Consider the following 23,562-nt stretch of genomic DNA (forward strand, 5'->3'; position numbering starts at 1 on the left):
GAAGATACAAAGTAGGGGTGCTCATTTCACCTCGTTTCAAAATCGTGCCTATTCAGTACCCTCTCGACTATATGATCCAAATTTTCCTCGATGTTTCTCAGAGGTCCCCCTTGGTTGAGGTGGATACGATTTCTAACCTCTCGAATATTCGTCTCATTAACTGTCAGATTTTCGAGGCCATTCAAGTTCACACTCGTATCTCTCGAGGGTCGATTATCATTGATTTTATCTCCTATTTTGTTCATCAGCTCGTATAGGGGTGTGAGTATGTTGTGCATTTGTGTAGACAACAAATTTACCATATCGTGGTTACTATGATCCATTTGTTGTCGAAGGGCTATCATGGCTTCACTACTTATACTCGTAGGTACATTATTACTTTGTCGAACCAATGACCCTTCTTGGCTTGTGCCAACATGCTGGTAAGGGTCGTGCATGATAAAGCCCATCCCATTTGGGGCTGCATCATACCCATATGATGATATTTGCATTTGAGGATTTTGCCCAGAATATGGTATTGGCATTTCTACGCTCATGGGCTGGGTAGTTCTCCAATTCGGAGACATCCCCCATGGGTATTCGCAGGTAGCATTCACCATTTCTTGTGACGCATTCAGAAATCCCGTGGAGTTTGGAATACTTACAGGAGGTGGAGACATTTCCCCCCTGGTCTCATTTGCCACATTTTCTTGATTTGTATTCCTATTTTCTCCATTACCCTATTCTTCATTATGCGTGTCTCTTCTACTGGATGTAGACATAGTTCTCCCACTTCTAAGTCTCATAAAAATATAAAAACACCTAAAACTAGTTCAATTAGTTCAATTATGCTCGACAAACAGGTCCCACTAGGCGTGCCAATTTGTTTGTGGAGATTTTCGTTCGTAGGTTCTTTTTATTCAAATTAGCACGATTTTAATTCAGGCGTGTGTAACATGACAAGCTCTAACAGTTTTCATGGGTGAATCATACATACAGCATATAGAGTGAATTAATTAGGGTGCAATTAAACTTGTTTAGCATAACAGAATATCTATGTTTATCATACAATCCATTTCATGCATGTGAACGTTGATTTGAATCAAATAAACAACATGTATATTGACTGCAGAAATCATATCCTTCATTTAACAGTGATAGAATTACAATGCATAAGGATAATAATGAGTATTCAGAAAACTACACTACACTAAACTATGGTACGCTATGCTACGTTAAAGAGGAAAAAGAAAGGATGGTCAAGAAATTGCACTCAGCCGTCTCGTACACGTGAACTATATGCGCAGGCGAGGAGTGCTTGTGAGGTTTCGTGAGTAATGCGATTTCTGACCCCTTTCTACGAGCAATGCTCGTCAATTTATAGAGATTTACAGGATCATAATAATTGTATCTGACGTGCCCCGAATGCATAACCGTTCTAAACCTCCAAATCGTGGGTCACTTCATGCACGTCTTTTAATAACTTCTGGAATTGCTTATAACCCCCCAAACCCCTCTGCAGTCTGATACTTATCCCTTCAATTTACTTCGACCTCTCTTAATCGTGTCTCCCTTAAGTTCTTCATTTTGAAAGGTTGCAAAGTATACTCATGAATGTCCAGGTCCCTGGGATTTGGAGTGATTCACGAAAAATATACTCGAGTGTTTCCTGATTCTTCCTGTACTTTGAGAGGTTGCGAAGTTGTGAAGCCTTTTCATGAGTGGCAGCTTCAAGGATTTCGAGTGCTTCATGAAAGATGTAATCGAGTATATCCTGATTCTCCTTATACTTCGTATGTTTCCATTTCTAGAACTTCTCTTTTACTATTTTCCGATCACCCACGGTTTCGAGAGCCCCTGTATTTTGAGCATTCCCAAATTACCTCATTTGGTGCTAATAGCTAGTATACGACTCCATTTAAAAGAGAGGGAAAAATAAAAATAAATAAATAAATAAAAGTCTATTTACTAGTGGAAAATCAGTCTTTTATGTTAGTATTTTCTCGTTGGTTATAAAAATACCCAACGTAAAAAATACGTGGTAGTATTTGTGAAATTAATATAAACTTTTTACGTTAGACTAAAGGGGTTTGACGTAAAATCTAAAATCTACTTCGGATATGAAGTACAGTCCGACGTAGATTTCATCTTTTACATCGGACACCTTTTGGCCCGATGTAAAAAAGTTGTTTTATTCCCCCAGCACCTTCGTCTTTTTCGTGCGCGCAAGTGTTTTTCCATTGTTTTCCTTTAGGGTTTTCCTCTAGCGATTTCTGACAACAGTGGTATGAGACCTTTGGCTATTTTTCGGTCACGGTGAGCGGCGACGACAACGATGGCGAAACCCATTTTTGATTCTGAATCTATCTCTCTAATTGGGTTGAAGCATTTAGGCATTTTCATGGATTGAGGTTAGTGCTTTCATGCGTGTATTGATCTTTTTATGTAGAAAGGTTCTTTTATTCCTGCACGCGAGTGTTTTGACACTATTTTTCTCTCCAGCAATTTTCGGCGACAGCGGTGCGAGACTTTTGGGCGTTTTCTGTTCACGATGCACGACAGCAAGACCCATTTTTTTATCTTGGACCTATATCTCCGATTGGATTGAAGCATTTGGGTATTTTTTGGATGTGTTCACGGATTGAGATTATTTTTTTGTTTGTCTGTCAACCATTTTACATCGGACCCGACGTAAATTTACATATCCCGTATTGACATCAGAATTTTTTCTGATATAAAAAATCCAAAATAACAAACGTAAAATATCTTTTTTATACTAATGATTACATCTTTTAGCCATTAAGAGAAGATACATAAACAAAACAAAACAAAAAACGGTTTTGGTAAAGTTAAGATATTAGAAGATTAACGTGAATTATTTGATTGACACTCATAGTAGAACATGAACCATTCTAAACAAAACAAAAATAGTAAGTAAATAAATAAAAAAAATTATCAGGAGCTAGCTTAGGACCTAGGAAGCATGATGTCAAAGCTCAAATTAAATCAGTCCAGATTGAATAAAATTATTCAAAAGTATTTTTAAAAGAAAAAAATTCATTTGAATTTTTTAATAAATTAAAATTAATTCATGTATAAGTTAATTTTTTTTAAAAAAATCAAATAAGAGATAAATTTTACAAATTAACTTTTGCATAAAGTAATTATGATTTACAGAGAATTCTTTTTTTTTTCTTCTATAAATACTTCTGTAAAAAAAATTACTTAAATAAACTCTAATTTTCTATGTGACAACGTTTTTATTTTTATTTATTATTGATTAAAAATATTACAAAATCCACCATAATATTCTAACTTAATACTTTGTGTAATATGTTAATCTGTGTGGCAACGTTTGAGAAAGGAAACAGCAGTTCTAGACTTCCAGTACTAGCTAGTGTCGACTAAAGTGTCTCAAAGGCAACACACTAGTTAGCGGCACCCAATATGTAGTTCCATTAAAAAAATAAAAATAAAAAAGTGAGAATTAATTTTTATAGAAAATAGATTAAAAAAAAAGAGCAATAGAGTATAATTATTTGGTGTAGTAGAATTAAATGAAAAATAGAAGAAAATTTGATATTTTAAAATTAAATTTTTTTAGTTAGATTTTTATGTAAAAAGTATTTAAGCAATTACATTTTTATCTTTTATTAACTTTTTTTAAAATGTACATTTAAACAATGATGTAAGATAGTCTTGTCCAAGTATTCTTTGTGAAAAATTCTCACACAAATTCATCCATACGAGAATAGAATTAAATCTACATAGATCATATCATAGTATCCTTTCAAATTTACTTAAATTTTATTTTTCAAAAACACTTTGTTTTTAATTCATTAATAATCCCTACCTTTCTTCTCCATTTCCTATCAAATCATCTATCCCAAACGCACCTTAAGGTTTAGGTTGAAGATTGGTCAACCTTAGCTAACTAGTAACAACTTAATTTATATTCCAATATCTATATATACATTATACAAGTAAAGGTAGTTAGCATAAACAATTTAACACTTGTTTTATTTAACTAAAGATCAAAGTTTGACCTCTAACTTAGACATGAAATTATGACTAAAATTATCATTTTATCTTTATAGAAGTTTATCAAGTGAAAAAGAGTTACACTTTTTTATCTAACAAAATATATATTTATATTATATATTTATAATTTATGCAAACTTATACGATAAATAATGATATATAATTTTTTATATATTAATTAATTTATTAATACTTTTTATTCTTATATTATATTATATTATCTAGGTTTGGAGTAAACAATCATTGCTGTCTTTGAAAATAGTGAATGTTGTCACGTTAGTCATTTTTTTTAATTTAACTATTTTCATCATTTTGATTCCCAGATTGGTTATGGTAGATGGATGATAAATATAAAAAAAAAAATGCAGATTGTTTAGTTGTTGAGAAATGAGGAGGTAGAAAATAGTTTTTTTTAATAAAAAAATATGTTTTAAATATAGAGAAAAAGAATATATATATATATATATATATATATATATATATATATACTTTAAATTTAGAGACTTAAAGTATAATTAAATTATTTATATACATCAGAACAATAAATATCAGAACGATTTTTTTTCATTGGATTACAATATTTTTTAACCAATTTCAACAGTTTCGGGCAGTCTCAAGAATATTTGTTAAAAAAAAAAAATAACAATTGCGGTGGCTTAAAAACTGTAAGAAGCATTTGAAAAAATAAAAAATTGCAACATCTGCCGATTTAAAATTCTCATATGAAACCAAATAATTATAATAGAGTACATGTGATTAATGTATTCAACACAAGGTTGAATCATTTAAATAATATTTGAGTTTAATTTTTGATAGAAATAATTTTTAGTTAGACTTTACTTATTTATTGGTCGAGTCAAATTAGTATAGGCAAAATTAGAAATGTCAAAAAAAAATTTATATATGGATATTCATAAATAAAATCCACAAAAGATAACTGCATATAACGGATATGAAAATTTTTTATATCTGCATGTTAACGGGGTATGAGTATCATAATATCCGATACTTGTACTCACTAATATTCAATTTATTTAAACTTGTATAAATTTAATTTCATTTAAATTTGTATGAATTTAATTTTATTTGAACTTGTATAAATTTGATTTTATTTGAACTTTGTTTGGACTTATAATAGTTAAGTATTATACTTTATTATATTTTATTTTAGTTTGTGTAATCAAACTATTTTATTTCAACAATTATTATTTGAACTTTAAACTTATATGATTGAACGTTTAAAATTTAGTTTTTAGATCTATTTATTGTTATTAGTATAATTGTAAAGAGTATTTGAATTTTAATTTTATAATCTTCAAACTTTGTTTATGCAAATTTTATTTAACTTTTAGTTATAATCTTCAAAAAATATGCAGATTTTTATAACTTTTAAAAGAAAAAATTATTATAAATAACTAAAATATATGGTTAAAATATTTTATTGAATATTTTTAAAGTATTTTTTTTAGTGAATACTCTTAGATACCCATGGATATCTAAAGAGATTGAAAAAATATGCAGATATCCACTTAATAGATATCTATACAAATATAGGAACAAGTATGAGATGAATATTTATTCAACAAGGAAGATAGTGAAGGAGCTACTACCCATACTGGCCCCACCCCATTGACATCTCTAAGCAAAATCTTAGGTCATTGATGAAAAAAAACAAAAAAAAAACAAAAAAAAATTGTGACCACCACAAATTTCAACATTGTCTGTACGAATTTGGATCTTCTCCATTTATGATTAACATTCAACGTCATTTATACATTCAAAGTCATATAAATGGACAAGAAATGAAAAGAAAGAAATGGAGATGATCTCAATCCTGTCTGCGCTACTCTTCCTATCTTTATCATTTTTTTTATTTCTTTTAATTTAAGACTAATATAACATGTCAATTTAATTAAGGTCAAATTATACTTTTAATTTTTATATATTTTTAAAATCTAATTTGATCTCACTATTTTTAAATAATTCAATTTGATCCTTTAATTTTTTAAAAATATTTAATGTTATTTTGTTATCTAAATTGACACTAACGATATTAATGAAATCAAATCGAAGGGCAACATTGAACGTTATCTAAAAATTAAATGATCAAATTGAATCATTTAAAAATGGTGGGATCAAATTGAATATTTCATAAATTTATCTAACTGAATTGAACAAAAATTCATCTAACATTTTTTATCTAAATAAATTTAAATTTTATTTTATGTATTTAATAATCTCTTTTAGTAGATAAATTTTTTATTTTGTGATCAGCTTTTAATTTCAAGTACTCAATTTGTTATTAATCATGATCTCGAGTAAAAAATAAATCAAATTTATCTAGAAAAGAAATGTTAGATAAATTTTATTTAATTTAATCCTACTATTTTTTGAAATATTCAATTTGAACCCACTATTATTAAATTGTTTAACTTAATCCTCTAATTTAAAAAAAAAAATGCTTAATGTTATCTTTTTATCTAATTTCATTAACCCATTAATGTTAATTTGGATGAAAGGATAACATTAAATATATTTTTTTAAATTAAATAAATAAATTGAACATTTTAAGAATAATAGAGCTAAATTAAATCTTAAAAACAAATAGAGACTAAAAATAAATTAAAAATATTAAAAATATAATTTAACCCATTTAATCGATTTAATACTTTACCTATAATTGATTAAATGGTTTTTTTTATTTATAAAAAGGTATGGGTGTAAAAACATCATTAAAGGACCAAGACATCCCAATAATATTCGTATCTCAAGGTCTACCAATTATCATCTGCAACACACCCAATATATAAAACAAGTAAAAATAGAATAACAAAGATCATGGGAACTAGAGCAAAACCAATGAAACACTAACAAAAATGAAAAGTAATCAACCCATAATGATTGCAAAAAAATCCTCATTAAGATAACTAGGAAGGAAATCTCACCAAACAAAATTACATTAATGATTTAACCTATAAGCAACAAGCTTATTAGCACAATCATTATCTTCCCTATAAATGTGTGAAGAAAAGAAATGCATATGTGAAAATAATTGTAAGCACCTCTTCCATCGACATCGAATAGACCAAGGCATAATAAGAACATTCTGAAAAGCATCCAACACTAGCTTTGAATCAAATTCCAACCACAAATTACGCCAACCTACATCAAATGCATACTCGATCGCCCACATAATCGTTGCTAGTTCAACATATAATGCATCTAGAATACCTAAAAAAACTATAAAGTCCCCTAAATGATCTCGAAAAAGACCACCACAAGCAGTTGGGCTAGGAGAGCCTTAGTGCCACCATCGGAATTACATTTTACAAACTCACAAGTTGGAGGATGCCAATCGACCTATGTAACCACTAGGGGTTTAAAAGGGCGAGTAACGATAAGAAATTCTTTAAGTATACAAACATCAGTCCAAAACTGAGAAATACAACCTATCATAAATGAGTTAGATAATGCAATTATTGAAATGATAGATATGGAATGCTGAAAGCCAAAATCCCTGTTTTGAAAGCGTATATTGTTTTTATGGAGCCAAATCAATCAAATGACTTAAAACTCACTAATGGCACCTTATTACATAAATCCCTATTTGTATGCAGAAGTATTTTTTGTGACTTGTGGAATTTACCCCATTTTATTCCTCCTCAACCTTATTTCAATGATACCAAACCACTAATTATTCCAATTTCTATGATATTTTCCTTGCCTTTAATTTGATCAGAAAGAAAGTGAAATTTTGAAAAAAAAAACATCAAATATAAATAAATAAATAAAAGAGATATTAATTGACATAATTTTGGGATGAGATTTTGTATTGTTTGAATGAATAGAATTAGGAAGGAATTATATAAAGTGATTTAATTTCATTTGTTTAGTTATATAAAAATGTGAAAGGATATAAATTTTAAAAATATTATGAAAAGTTGATTTTATCTATATATTATATTATATTATTTTATTTTAAATTAATTAAAATTTAAAGTTTATATGTAATAATAATATGATAAAATATACTTGATTATTATTACATGTTCAATTATTTTATATTATATTTCACATTTCAAATTGTTTTTATTTATGTTATAATTTATTTTATTTAAATTAAATTTAAATATAACACTTACTGAATGATATAAATATATGGTTGCATGTAGTCTCTCAATAATACTAAAAAATAAAGTGAAGTAGGAGTTTATGAATAAATAATAAAAGTACAATAAAGAGATGCCAAAATATATTTCCATTCAAAATATGGGTATATAGGAAGGAAACAAAATCTAAGTGGGACTCATTTTTATATAAATCTTTTCTATTTTTCTACTAAACAAATAAGAGAAAACCTTAAGAAAAAACATTTTTTTTTTTCTCTTACGTTTGTCCTGATTTTATTTCTTTATCAAGTTTTAGACGATGTAACCTACATTTCTTTCTCTCGTGAATTTTAACAAATATTTTTTTTAGGGGTCGTAACTTACACTTATAAAAAAAAAAAATAAACATTAACAAATAAAGAAAATAATCGGTATCCTTATTAAATAACCCCAAACGTGTGGTTCAGCGGTAAGGGTTGATCCACGCTTAAGTGTAACAACCTGACTGGTCACTACACACACACCACTGAACACCGGAAACACCAGATAGAAAGAGCGAGTATATAATTATAGGATCTAGAATATAAGTATATACAAAGTCCCAATCCGACTAGAGTTAGAGTGTGCTAAAAACATCCAACCAAAAACAAAATACATCGTCAACCGCTACACCTAGTAGCTAATACAACGAAACAGCAACTAAGTCAGCTTCGCCTGCTAGCCGCAGACTCACCACAGGCCACACACCTATCCCTGCTCTGCTCCCGTACATAGTACGATCATAGCAGTTCAGCTACAAGGAAACAACAAAGGGTAAGCTAGTACAAAAAGAACAACGTATAGCAAGGTTTAAAAAAAACTCAGAAACAACTTCAACTATCAACACAACAACAGTCTACATCTCATCGGTTATACAACAAACCAGCCATTAGCAAATAATGCGTCGTCACGCACACCACCTCGAAGATCTCCTACAACAACTCAGCCGTTTTGGCCTATAACAACTCAGCCCTTAAGGCCTACAACAACTCAGCCCTTAAGGCCTACAACAACTCAGCCCTTATGGCCTACAACAACTCAAATCAACATACAACACAACACAACTTTTACAACTCAACATATCAACTTGCAACACACTCAATTTTACAACTCGACATATCAACTTACAACACAACTCAACATCAATCAACCAACATTATCTACTAGTCATCAAATTATAATCATCCACTTCAACTCAACTCAGCATAGAACAACATAATTCAATACATAATAATATCTCATCTCCGCGCCCGACGCCCTCATATAGTTGCGCCCAGCGTAGTACAACCAGAGAGCCCCAGGGAGCCAGCGCGCCCAGCGCAAGCATGCTTGCGCCCGACGGGACTCAGCCAGAGAGCCCAAGGCTCTCTCGCACCTGGCGCAATACCAATTGCGCCCAGCGCAGGCCAGGCAGAGACTCTAAGGAGTCTCACGCGCCCGGCGTACCTAACCCAGTGCCCAACGCGGGGAAGGCAGAGACCTCCCCTTGGTCTCGCGCCCAGGCGCAATTTAAATTGCGCCCAACGCCCACAAGGCAGAGACTCCCAAGGAGTCTCACGCCCAGCTCGACAAGGGCCACGCTCAGCGCAGCCTCAAGAATCCAAAAGGATGTTGCAACGGGTATCGCGCCCAGTGCGGTCCAAGGCACGCCCAGCGCGGGCCAACCAGAGACCCACATTCTCAAGCGCGCCCAACGCACTCATCATTGCGCCCGGCGAGCTTGGCCAAATGGGGTCCCCTGGTGGCCACGCGCCCGGCACGAAGAACTGCGCTCAGCGCGAAGCTCAGCAGCAACCTCACCAGTTCGAAAAACTTAACTAAATCCTGCGTAAACAACCAACAATCCAACATGCAAACCATCCAAAAGCTTCCTCTTTCATCAAACATCAACAAAAACGTCTCATTTTCAACATGCAACCACATTTCATCATAAATCTCAAAATTTTATCAAAACTCCGAAACCCCCAAAAACCCCATTTTCAACAATCTTAGCCCGAAATTCAACAATCATCAACCAACAAATGAGTTCTGAACTCAATCACAGCCAAACACAGCGAAAATAACCAGCTTCCCTTACCTCGGGTGAAGAATCCGAGCTTCCGGGAAGAGAAATGAAAACGAAGAGGAAGAGAGTTGGAGAAGAAGATGAAGGAAGAGGCTCCGCATGATACGGTTCCGGAAGAAAATCACCTATTCAGCACCTTGAATTCAAGCAATGAGAGTGAATCAGAAATGTGAGAAGAAGGAGTGAATGAGAAAGTTTTGAGAGTGAAAGAGAGTTGAGTGTTCGGGGAAGAAAAGGAAAAGGAAAAGAAAATCGGGTCTCACAACCTCCCCAACAACAAGAGTTTTCGTCCCCGAAAACCAACTTACTTGGGAAAAGAAACGGATACCGCTCCCTACACTGTTGCTCCACCTCCCAAGTAGCCTCACCAGTAGTTGCATCCCACAACACCTTCACCAGAGCAATGGACTTGCCCCTCAGCTTCTTCAGCTTGCTATCAACCACAACTACCGGCAACTTCTCAAAAGTCAGATTCTGCTTCACTTGCACATCATCCAGCTCCATCACATGACTCAGGTCATGAACATACTTCCTCAACTGGGAGACATGAAACACATCGTGTAGGTTTGAAAGAGACGGTGGCAAAGCCAACCGATAAGCAACCGGACCCACACGTTGTATGATCTGATGGGGACCCACAAACCTCGGTGTCAACTTCCTTGCTCTCAGTGCTCTACCCACACCCGTAGTCGGAGTCACCTTCAGAAACACATGTTCCCCTTCAGCAAACTCCAAAGGCTTTCGCCTCTTGTCAGCATACGACTTCTGCCTACTCTGAGCAGTCTTCATCCTCTCTTGAACCATCTTCACCTTCTCAGTAGTCTATAGGATTAGCTCTGGTCCCACAACCACTGACTCACCATCCTGATACCAGCACAGAGGAGTCCTACATCTCCTGCCATACAAGGCTTTAAACGGCGCCATCCCAATACTAGCATGAAAACTGTTGTTGTAGGTGAACTCAACCAACGGTAGGACCTCCTCCCAGCTACCCAAGTGGTCCAACACGCAAGCCCTCAGCAAATCTTCCAAGGACTGGATTGTCCTCTCTAACTGACCATCCGTCTGTGGATGATAAGCAGAACTCAGTTTCAACTTCGTGCCTAAGGCTTGGTGTAGACTCTGCCAAAATCTGGAAGTGAACCTCGGATCTCTGTCTGAAATAATACTGGAAGGCACCCCGTGGAACCGTACTATTTCCCTTACATACAACTGCGTCAGCTTCTCCAAGGACCACTTGATGTTAACAGGCAAGAAATGTGCACACTTGGTCAACCGGTCAACAATCACCCAGATAGCATCACTATTCCTAGCTGACCTAGGCAACCCCACAATGAAATCCATGGTAATGCTATCCCACTTCCATTCTGGAATCTCAATCTGCTGCATCAACCCACTCGGCTTCTGATGCTCAACCTTCGCCTTCTGACAGGTCAGACAGGCTGCCACATACTCAGCTACCTCCCTCTTCATACCAGACCACCAGAAAGTCTTCTTGAGGTCCTGGTACATCTTCTTCATACCTGGATGTATGCTAAGTCTACTCTTGTGGCCTTCCTCCAACACAACTCTCTTCAGCTCAACATCTTGAGGTAGGCAAATTCTGCCCTTGAACATCAAGATTCCATCTCCCCCCAACTCAAAGCCAACCGCCTTCTCGGTACCCAGCAAACCCAGAAGCTTCACCAACTCTACATCTTGCAACTGCTTGAGTCCAACCTGCCTCAAGAACTCATTAGTTATGGTAATTGCCCCACAACTAATGTGATCCTGAGCTAACTCCACACAGAGATTCAAATCCCTGAACTCCTCCACCAACTCCAATTCCTTCACCATCATGCCAGACATGTGGATGAATTTCCTACTCAACGCATCCGCCACAACATTGGCCTTGCCAGGATGATACATCAACTGGAAGTCATAGTCCTTCAGAAACTCCATCCACCGTCTCTGCCTCATGTTCAACTCCTTCTGATCAAACAGATACTTCAAACTCTTGTGATCACTGAAGACGCTGAACTGAGCACCATACAGATAATGTCGCCATATCTTCAAGGCAAAAACAACAGCTGCCAACTCCAAGTCATGAGTGGGATAATTCCTCTCATGGTTCTTCAGTTGCCTTGAAGCATATGCCACCACTTTCCTGTGTTGCATCAGCACACACCCAAGACCCTGGTGAGAGGCATCACAGTACACATCAAAGGGTTTACCAGAATCCGGCAACACCAACACAGGAGAAGTAGTCAACCTCCTCTTCAACTCCTCAAAACTCCGCTCACAGGCATCTGTCCAAATGAACGGCTGCTCCTTCCTCGTCAACTGGGTTAGAGGCGCTACTATCTTGGAGAATCCCTCAATGAACCGTCGATAGTAACCCGCCAGACCCACGAAGCTCCGAATGTCAGTGACAGTCCTCGGACGCTCCCACTGCAACACCGACTCCACCTTAGCCGGATCAACATCAATCCCTTCAACTAAAATCACGTGGCCCAAGAACCTCACTTCATTCAACCAAAACTCACATTTTGAAAGCTTAGCATACAACTGCTTCGCCTTCAAAATCTCCAGCACCAACCTTAAGTGCTCTCCATGCTTTTCCCGGGTCCTTGAATAAATCAAGATATCGTCAATGAATACCACCACAAATTCATCCAAGAACGGCCGGAAAATCCTGTTCATGTAATCCATGAACACTGCAAAGGCGTTGGTCACACCAAACGGCATCACGACATACTCATAGTGACCATACCTAGTCCTGAAAGCAGTCTTTGGTATGTCACCCTCCTTCACCCTGATCTGGTGATAGCCCGACCTCAAGTCAATCTTCGAGAAAACGGATGCTCCCCTAAGCTGATCCATTAAGTCATCTATCCGTGGCAATGGATATTTGTTCTTAATGGTCAACTTATTCAACTGCCGGTAATCCACACAAAGTCGACTACCTCCATCCTTCTCTTCACCAACAACACAGGAGCACCCCACGGCGAGACGCTCGGACGCACCAACTGCTTCTCCAATAGGTCTTCTAACTGACCCTTCAGCTCAACCAACTCAGCAGGAGCCATCCTATAGGGAGCCACCGACACTGGCCCCGCTCCTGGAACCAAGTCAATGCTAAACTCCATCTCCCTAGTAGGAGGCAACCTAGGCACTTCATCTGGGAACACCTAAACAAAATCCCGTACCACATCAATCTCCGCAATAACTCTTTTAGTCTCCACACTCATGGCAGCAAGAAGAAGACAACACTCTGCTCCATCCCTCAACAATGATTCAGCTTGGCCAGCTGAAATCAACAACTCATCCTCCTTCTGAGGAAAGATCAACCGCCTATTGGCACAATCTATAAGGATACGATTGGCAGATAACCAATCCATCCTTAAGATTATGTCAATATCAACTAAAGGCAAACAAATCAAGTTTACCTTATACCTCTTCCCATTCACATCAATAGGGCAACCAGCACACAACTCAGAAGCAACTACTGAAGCAGACCCAGGCGTCGACACTAGTAGTCTCAACCCCAAATCACATATAGGTACACCCAACATGGCAACACAAGTATAAGAGATAAAGGAGTGAGAAGCTCCACAATCAAACAAAAACACCACATCCTTACCAGCAGCTCTGCCCTTCCCTTTCACAAGATCAGAAGAAGTCGAAGCCTCAGCACCTGTCAAAGCAAAGACCCTACCAGCAGCGGTGGGTCTGTCACCCCTCTGAGCATCTCCTCTCTGAGCATCACTCCTCCGTGTATTCCTCTCCGGTCTGTTTCCGGTGGGGCAGTTGAAAGACACATGGCTCATCTGCTGGCACCTGAAACACCAGTTCTCTGTGTGGGGGCAATCCCTGATCATATGGGACCCACCACACCTGTAACATCTAAGGGCAGCACCTCCACCCTGTCCTCCACCACCAGCAGCACCAGAAGGTTGCCTAATGACAATACCCCCTTGCTGAGGTTGGGGCCTATCATACGGCTTCCTCTGGTTCCCTCCTTTCTTGGACCCAGATGGCTCATCAGCAGTCTTCACCCCGCGGTTACCACCTTCCAACCGCTCAACCACCTTCGCCTTCTCCACTAAGGCTGGAAATTCAGTGATGGCCATAGGCACCACCACCCTCTTTAGATCATATTTCAGACCCTCAGCAAACTTCCGACACTTCCAAGCCTCAGCTATGCCTTGCGAATAAAAACGAGCTAGGTGCTCGAATTTCATCGCATATTTAGAAACAATCATCCCTCCTTGGTGTAAGCGCATGAACTCAGCTTCCTTGGCATGTCTCACACACTCAGGGAAATACTTCTCCAAGAACATCCTTCTGAAGCACTCCCAGTCCACAACCACCCCTCTGGCAGTTAGCATATGATGGGTACCCCTCCACCAATGCTCGGCTTCTCCAACAAGCATGTACACCGCGTATGCTAGCCTCCTCTCTTGAGAACATCCCAGTACAGTGAAGATCTTCTCAAGCTCACAAATCCAGTGGTCATCCACCTCTAGATTTGCCTCTCCCTTGAACTGAGGAGGATGGCATTTCCGGAACTCAGCCAAGTCCCGGCTCTCCTGTGACCCAGTGGGCCTTGCTGCACTAGCTGCAGCTCTCTCCGCCTCCATCCTAGAAAAATAGGCATTTTGCAGTTGCATAGCCATGGCCATTATCTCCATGGCCCGGGCTATCTGTTCATTGGCTCTAGACATTGTCTACAAAAGCAACAACATCTTTAATATACAATATCTAAACCAAACAACAATTCAGCAATACAACAAAACACCACAACAATCAACACAGCAATCAACACATTAAGACATCGCAACTCAGAGTTCAACACCACAGAAGCCTAAAGGAACCACCCCCAAAGAGTGTCCACTAGACTCGAACTGCTCTGATACCACTAAAGTGTAACGACCCGACTGGTCACTACACACACACCACTGAACACCGGAAACACCAGACAGAAAGAGCGAGTATATAATTATAGGATCTAGAATATAAGTATATACAAAGTCCCAATCCGACTAGAGTTAGAGTGTGCTAAAAACATCCAACCAAAAACAAAATACATCGTCAACCGCTACACCTAGTAGCTAATACAACGAAACAGCAACTAAGTCAGCTTCGCCTGCCAGCCGCAGACTCACCACAGGCCACACACCTATCCCTGCTCTGCTCGTGTACATAGTACGATCACAGCAGTCCAGCCACAAGGAAACAACAAAGGGTAAGCTAGTATAACAAGAACAACGTATAGCAAGGTTTAAAAAAAACTCAGAAACAACTTCAACTATCAACACAACAACAGTCTACATCTCATCGGTTATACAACAAACCAGCCATTAGAAAATAATGCGTCGTCATGCACACCACCTCGGAGATCTCCTACAACAACTCAGCCGTTTTGGCCTACAACAACTCAACCCTTAAGGCCTACAACAACTCAGCCCTTAAGGCCTACAACAACTCAACCCTTATGGCCTACAACAACTCAAATCAACATACAACACAACACAACTTTTACAACTCAACATATCAACTTGCAACACACTCAATTTTACAACTCGACATATCAACTTACAACACAACTCAACTTTACAACTCAACATCAATCAACCAACATTATCTACTAGTCATCAAATTATAATCATCCACTTCAACTCAACTTAGCATAGAACAACATAATTCAATACATAATAATATCTCATCTCCGCGCCCGACGCCCTCGTAGTTGCGCCCAGCGTAGTACAACCAAAGAGCCCCAGGGGCCAGCGCACTCAGCGCAAGCATGCTCGCGCCCGACGGGACTCAGCCAGAGAGCCCAAGGCTCTCTCGCGCCTGGCGCAATACCAATTGCACCCAGCGCAGGCCAGGCAGAGACTCTAAGGAGTATCACGCGCCCGGCGTACCTAACCCAGCGCCCAGCGCGGGGAAGGCAGAGACCTCCCCTTGGTCTCGCGTCCAGGTGCAATTTAAATTACGCCCAGCGCCCACAAGGCAGAGACTCCCAAGGAGTCTCACGCCCAGCGCGACAAGGGCCACGCTCAGCGCAGCCTCAAGAATCCAAAAGGATGTTGTAACGGGTATCGCGCCCAGCGCGGGCCAACCAGAGACCCACATTCTCAAGCACGCCCAGCGCACTCATCATTGCGCCCGGCGAGCTTGGCCAAATGGGGTCCCCTGGTGGCCACGCGCCCGGCGCGAAGAACTGTGCTCAGCGCGAAGCTCAGCAGCAACCTCACCAGTTTGAAAAACTTAACTAAATCCTGCGAAAACAACCAGCAATCCAACATGCAAACCATCCAAAAGCTTCCTCTTTCATCAAACATCAACAAAAACGTCTCATTTTCAACATGCAACCACATTTCATCATAAATCTCAAAATTTTATCAAAACTCCGAAACCCCCAAAAACCCCATTGTCAACAATCTTAGCCTGAAATTCAACAATCATCAACCAACAAATGAGTTCTGAACTCAATCACAGCCAAACACAGCGAAAATAACCAGCTTCCCTTACCTCGGGTGAAGAATCCGAGCTTCCGGGAAGAGAAACGAAAACAAAGAGGAAGAGAGTTGGAGAAGAAGATGAAGGAAGAGGTTCCGCACGGCACGGTTCTGAAAGATAATCACCTATTCAACACCTTGAATTCAAGCAATGAGAGTGAATCAGAAATGTGAGAAGAAGGAGTGAATGAGAAAGTTTTGAGAGTGAAAGAGAGTTGAGTGTTCGTGGAAGAAAAGGAAAAGAAAATCGGGTCTCACATTAAGCAAGGTCAGGGATTGGATTTAAAAAATATTTTTATTTTTACTTTTTATTTCTTACTTTCATTTTCAAAAAAAATAAGTTTTTTTTTTTTCAAACTTAAAATTTAGAAAATGTGTTTTGTTTAATTTTTTTCAATAAAAGTTCATAAAATATTTATGACATAAAATTTATAATATATATCTTCAATATTATTTAACTTTTTGTATTATTTATATATAATAAATATATAAATATAAATATAATTATTATTATATCTTAACTTTTACAAATATATATATATATATATATATATATATATAAATGATATTATTTATCTTTAAAATTAGCCATCAATTTTCGATTACAATAAATATTTAACATATTTTATACCTAGTATTTAATTTTAATAATCAAATAATATATTTTTTTCAATAATAATTAAATTAAATAATATATAACACATGAAATTAAAATTTTATAAAATAATTGTGTAAAATAAATTATAAAATACTTTTTTATTCTCATTAATTACATTCGAATATTAGTTCTCAATTGAATTGATGTATGCTATTTATAATATATAAGACATTTAGTAAATTTAATTATGTATGTAAAAACTCAATTAAGCTACGCGTAATATATGTTTTGTGTGTGTAATCTGTGTCAAATAAATTATAAAATACTTTTTATTCACATTAATTACACTAGAATATTAATTCTCAATTGAATTGATGTATCTAATATTTATAATATATAAGACATTTAGTAAATTTAATTATGTATATAAAACACTCGATTAAGTTACCTGTAATACATCGTGTGTGTTTATAAGGGTCTAAGATTTAAGGTTTCGGATTTATTTAAATAATGAGTAAAAAAGGATTAAAAAAAGAAGTTGTTTTAAGGCGGTTAAGAACCGATTTGAGAAGAAATAGCAAAAAAAGTTGACAAGGGAAAAAAGAATCCAATAATTTTTGTGATACCTATAACACCCTAAACACACCAAAATGAAAGGAATCTAAAGACACTAGTACAAAATGTACATTCTACGTCAGTTATTTTAGGGGTTTTATGTCGGAAAAACCTCTGACGTCGATGCGGGAGACATAAATTTACGTTGATTGTGATAGTCGACGTAAATTTACGTCGGACAAGGCAAGAACCGACGTAAAATTGTGATGACACAAATTTAATGCATATGGAACGGACTGTTCTGCAACCAGAACGGCCCGTTCTGCTTGCAATCATTGTGTGTTACTTATCCATTTGGAACGGGCCGTTCTGCACAATTAACACATAATGACTACAAGCAGAACGGGTCGTTCTGGTTGTAGAACGGCCCGTTCCAGATGTAAAATCAACAAAATAGCTAATGCAAGTCAAGATTTTTGAAACGAGAGGGTGTAGAAGAAACGAGAGGGTGCAGAAGAAAGTTAGGATCTTTACTCTCTTGTTTACAAATAGCGCGCGGGTGCAGAAGCCTTCATCAACGGGAAGAGAGAAGCAGTGAAATCCACTTTGTTTCTTTTTCATGCTGGTCAATTAAGCACCTTTGCCGCAATGTGAGCGTATATAGAAATCTTTTTTTTACGTCGAATATAATAGAGGTCCAACGTAAAATGTAAAATCTACGTCGGACACAAGATACATCCAACGTAGATTTTAAATTTTACATCGGACCCTATTAAGTCCGACGTAAAAAAGTTCACAAAAATTACAAAAATGCCACCATATCTTTTTTACGTCGGTTTTTTATATGTCCGACAACAAAGAGGTGACGTAAAAGTCTGATTTTTCACTAGTGAGATTTGTTCAAGTGTGAGATTGTATAGCTTAAAATGGCTTAAAAAATTTAATTTGTACTACCTATATTAACAAGATGTATTTACTTTTTTGTAGCTTATCACATAAGAACTTCACAGTTAAACATGCTTGACTTAGAGTAATTTAGAAATAAGTGGCTTTTGGAAAGCTTCCTAAAAAGCGTGTCAGTGAGGATAAAAAATGCTGAAAAGTATTGTGTTAGTTTATGGGGACATTCCTTAATCCTAAAGGCGACCAAGTATCTCAAAAAAGGGTACCCATAGAGGGTTATAACTAGTAAAGAGTTCTGACCAATAATAAGTTATGTAAAATGTCACTATGTGAAGTGCCATATAGAATGAAACTGCTGAATTGTCAAATTTGAAGGGTGTTACAATACTACTATGTTTTCAATTGAAAATGAAGTTTTTATGCTTTCAAAATTGAGCTATTTTTTAAAACATTTTCACATAAAACATTTTCTAAAATTAAAACTAAACACATTTTCAAGTTTATTTTCTCCTTTCTTTGAAAACGAAAACAAAAAATAGTGAAACCAAGCTGACCTTAACATCTCCAGTTATATTTTTGATATTTCCAAAACCAAAAATAATAATATGAAAAAGATAGGGTGGAGAAAAGAAAAATACTAAAAGAGGATGAATACTAGACTCAAAACTCAACACCTTTTCCAAATAAAAAAAGTTATTAAATAAGCCTATAAGAGTGTAAACAAAGTAAATCAAATAACATAAATATTTTATATTAATTTGTCTCAACTATCAAAATTGTGTCCAGTTCTTGATCAAATTTCACTATCATTCACAAATATATAAGTATTCTTTTATAAGACAATTATGACTCATCTTAAGTGTTCTTTAATTTGTCTCTTCAAACAAAATATTCAAATATTCTTTGATACACAGTTAAGGCATGATAGAATTTTTTTTATAGATTATTTAGTAAAAATAAAATAAATAAAATTATTTATATTTATAATATAATATAAATTTTCTTATTAAAAAGTAAAATGTATAAAAAAGAATATTTTGGTCATTTAATTATAAAAACAAATGTTATATATTTTTAATCCTTAAGTTGAGACTAAAATTTATATTAATTTTTTTTTGTAGAAACTAAAAATAAAAATCGATAACAATTTAAGGATTAAAAATATATAACATTTGTTTTTATAATTAAATGATCAAAATATTCGTTTTTATACATTTTACTTTTTAATAAGAAAATTTATATTATATAATAAATATAAATTATTTTATTTATTTTATTTTTACTAAATAATCTATAAAATTATTATTATTTTATTGTTTTTCTATCATGGCTTATCTGTCTATCAAATATTTTCCTTCACATGATAACTTTCACTGTCTTATCTAGAAAGTTAAAAAAGGAAAACGTAGACGAGAAAAGGGCAGGACTCATACATGTTTGGGGCATGCACCAGAGTGTGATATTTATCACATGTTGGTTTTATGATCATTAATTAAAACTAATCATGTCACATCCAGACCAAGGCCAGAATATAAATTGATGAAGGACTTCATGTGTATAGGGTAGAAACTAGAAAGGAATGAGAGATAAAAATAAATAAATAAATAAAAATTCGAGAGAAATGAAGCAGGAAGAAATATTTGATGAAAATAAATAAGAAATGAAATAGAAATTAGGTGTTTAATTGAAAAAATAATAAATAAATGAATAAATAAAATGAAATAGAATAAGACTTGCGAGCCCTCCAATCTTCACCGTGCATCTTTCGTCCACTGCTTCCCCTTTCTCGCACTTTCGAGTCTGCCTTATCTCTTTTCAGGTGACGTGCCTTCCATCATTGTTTTTATCGATGTAATTATTCGTCACGCATTTCTTACTTTAATCAACATTATATATTAAATATGAATTTGTAAATTATGTGGAAATATTTTTTTATTAAAAAAATTTGTAAAAGGATTTAATCTTTTATTTAATTCAATTTTTATTTATTATTATTATTTGATCCACATTTAAGTAAGGTCAGGAGTTCGAATCCTGCCTTATGTATGCAGTCGCATTAAATCTTGGGGTCAGTTATCCCACCTTTTGAGGTGCCTCTAACGTAGCAAGGAGATTAGTCACTGCTATCGGTGGTGGATACTCCTAGGACGAACAAAAAAAATCAATAAATAAAAATATTATTTTTACTACAATTTATTTATTATAAATTTAAAATATAATTTATTATATATTTAAAAATAGTTATATATATTTATTTTAAATATATTTTATATATTTAAATATATTATTTTTATATATAATTTATTATAAATTTTAATTATATTATATATATGTTCACGGTGGAATTTGTTTTATGGATTCTTTTTACTTGAACTAGCACGATAAACGTTTCAATTTAGATATGTGAGGTTTTTAAAACGAGAAGAGGAGTAGGAAGATTAATGATTACTTGTTTCTAAAGATTCTTCAATAATTAACAAGCAATAATTTTCATACACATAAATGCTAAGATGAACAGAATGAATAATTGAGATATTTGCAATACAAATCATGGTTCAACTTGCATAATGTTCTAGAATTACAATGTCAAAGTGATATAACTACGTGATTAAAAGAAATAAACTGAAAGAACTACACTAATTCTACCCCTAAAAAGCAAAAGGAAAGTGGTCGAGAATTAATCATACCCAAAAACGATTCCTCGCACGAAAGCCATATGCGCAGGCAGAGAGTGCTTCAGATTCTTGTTTTAGTATGAGTTTTCCGACCCTGGCAATCAATACATTTCTCATATTTATAAGGCTAATCAGAGACGGTTAATATTAAGCGTGTGCATTATTGGGGTATAACCACTACCCACTAAGCACATTACGTGGATCCAAAATGTAACTTCTCATAACCACTCGTCTCATGTCTTTTTCCAATTTGACCATTAGTAGTTACCCTGCTGCATTTTAACCATCATAAACCTCCAATAACTTGTTGCTTTTTCGAGTAGTTTTCGTTCGACTTACTCGACTTTTCAACCTCTAGCACGAATAAATGAGACTCCTAATATGTTCCAGGTAGGTGTTGATCTTCTTCTCTCTTTCGATTTCCTTCATAGGGACATCTTTCGATTTTCTTGGTTTTCGAGTAGTCATAACAAATGCCCCCCTAGGAATTCAATCTTGATGTACTTACTAACGAGAGATTGGAATTCCTATTGTGAGTTGTTTTCGACTTTGCACGAATGACATCCACCAGTGACTTGAGATTTCTTCGATGAAAACCTACTCTGATCCCATATTTAATGCAAATGATCGTTTGATGGGACATTGATTACCCTGGCGGCGCGTGCTCACATGACTCCGTAAATTTTTCTTATGATAATGACCGTTTTGGCGGCTGTTACGAATTTCAATTTAAATTTTGAATTATTTTATCAAAATCGTTTCACCTTAGGCCCATCAACACATTAAAACCCTATTTTTTACCCTAGAGTCAAATCATTTTTACTATTCTGTGCTTTTCTTCCTTCACGCCTAAGCTTTCTTGCTCAGTTCTTCCTCTGGTTCTTGGTCTTTGGTTTCTCATTCCATTCTTCTTTCATCCATTCGTCCATATACTTCTTGCTTGCATTAAACAATGGCTTCTTCTGCTGCATCGTCTTCTGCTACCGTGGAGTCAATAGTCTCTCCGGTCTTGGCTTCTGCATCCTCTCCAACCATGGCTTCTGCGTCTTCTCCTACTGTGGCTTCTACATCGTCTCCTACGTTGGCCACTGCAACATCCCCTACTGTAATGGCGACTGCAACCTCTACTCAGTCTATTCCTTTGTTGATGATGCGCAAGTTTGCACTGTCCTTGAGAGCAATGAGACCTTTGTACCCATTCCTGGCATGGAGGAAGCCAGCCTCAAGATCTATAATTCTCAAGTACTTCTTCCCTTCTCTCTTGGGAATGGTAGTATGCATGCTTTTCTAGGGCCGTTTCTTGGTCAAAATAAGAAGAAATTTGGCAATACTTTGTTACCTGAAGATTCCTCTACTCTTCCTTTCATTCATTCTTCCAAAATAGACTTAACACTGTTTGGAGATACTACAAATTTTTTTTGAGCTTTTCCTCCTATTAAAGATAGGCACCTCCAGTGGTTACTTCGTGTAGAAGACGCAATGAAATCCTCTTGGGCAGAAACTGGTATACTCGAGTTTGTTCAACTCGCAAAGTTTGATCTGCACCTTTTCGACCCTCAAATGCTGCTTTCAGCAATTTTCTTTTGGAATAGAGAGACTAGGGCTTTTGAGTTCCCCTGTGGTTTCGTTTGCCCTACTCTGTTGGATATAGCAGCAATAACAGGTCTACCCCCCGTAGGAGATAGGTTTTACCCTGATGCCTTTGAGGAAGAGATTTGATCAAGGAACTCTCTATTACTTGGGACAAGAAGACTTATTTAGCTTTTATCAATGCTCATGTAGGACAACCTGGTACTACTGTTTCGATTTCTGAACACATAGCTTTTTTAATGTACTGGTTATCTGCTTGCATTTTTTGTACTCCCTCGCTTCAGGTTCCAAAATACTATTATACCCTTGCTCAAGCCTTACATCCGAAAAAGAAAGTTTGTTTAAGTAAACTCTTATTGGCCTCCTTATATACCTGTCTCGATGAAGCTTCGAAAAGCCTTTTCCGAGAATCTGGGCCTCGAAATCTTTCTGGACCATTATGGCTGCTTCAACTATGGCTCAATACCATTTTCGAGAAGAAACTATCCCTGACTTCGACCTT

At 35.9% G+C, this 23,562-nt stretch overlaps 1 protein-coding gene across 1 annotated transcript; it reads right to left on the minus strand.

The window, feature by feature from the left end:
- Positions 1–13,403: 13,403 nt before the first annotated feature.
- On the minus strand, positions 13,404–22,113 carry LOC145957865 (uncharacterized). Its single transcript, XM_083074288.1, has 6 exons — positions 21,983–22,113; positions 21,483–21,564; positions 16,375–16,499; positions 15,381–15,465; positions 13,662–14,942; positions 13,404–13,541 (listed from the first exon to the last, which is right to left on the minus strand). Exons 1-6 carry the CDS (start codon positions 22,111–22,113, stop codon positions 13,404–13,406), a joined length of 1,842 nt encoding a protein of 613 aa, XP_082930414.1.
- Positions 22,114–23,562: the final 1,449 nt, after the last annotated feature.

The sequence above is a fragment of the Cajanus cajan genome, chromosome 5, assembly GCF_000230855.2.
Source record: "Cajanus cajan strain Asha chromosome 5, NIPB_CcT2T_4, whole genome shotgun sequence".
In the NCBI taxonomy this organism is placed as follows: domain Eukaryota; kingdom Viridiplantae; phylum Streptophyta; class Magnoliopsida; order Fabales; family Fabaceae; genus Cajanus; species Cajanus cajan.

Excerpts from the sequence above, each read along its gene's own strand:
- LOC145957865 (XM_083074288.1), bottom strand. The coding sequence starts at position 22,113 with ATGTCCCATCAAACGATCATTTGCATTAAATATGGGATCAGAGTAGGT. Across the intron at positions 15,466-16,374 it reads CTCGCCGGGCGCAATGATGA|CTTACCCTTTGTTGTTTCCT; the intron begins GTGCGCTGGGCG and ends TTGTTATACTAG. Across the intron at positions 13,542-13,661 it reads TGAATGGGAAGAGGTATAAG|GATGAGTTGTTGATTTCAGC; the intron begins GTAAACTTGATT and ends CCTCAGAAGGAG.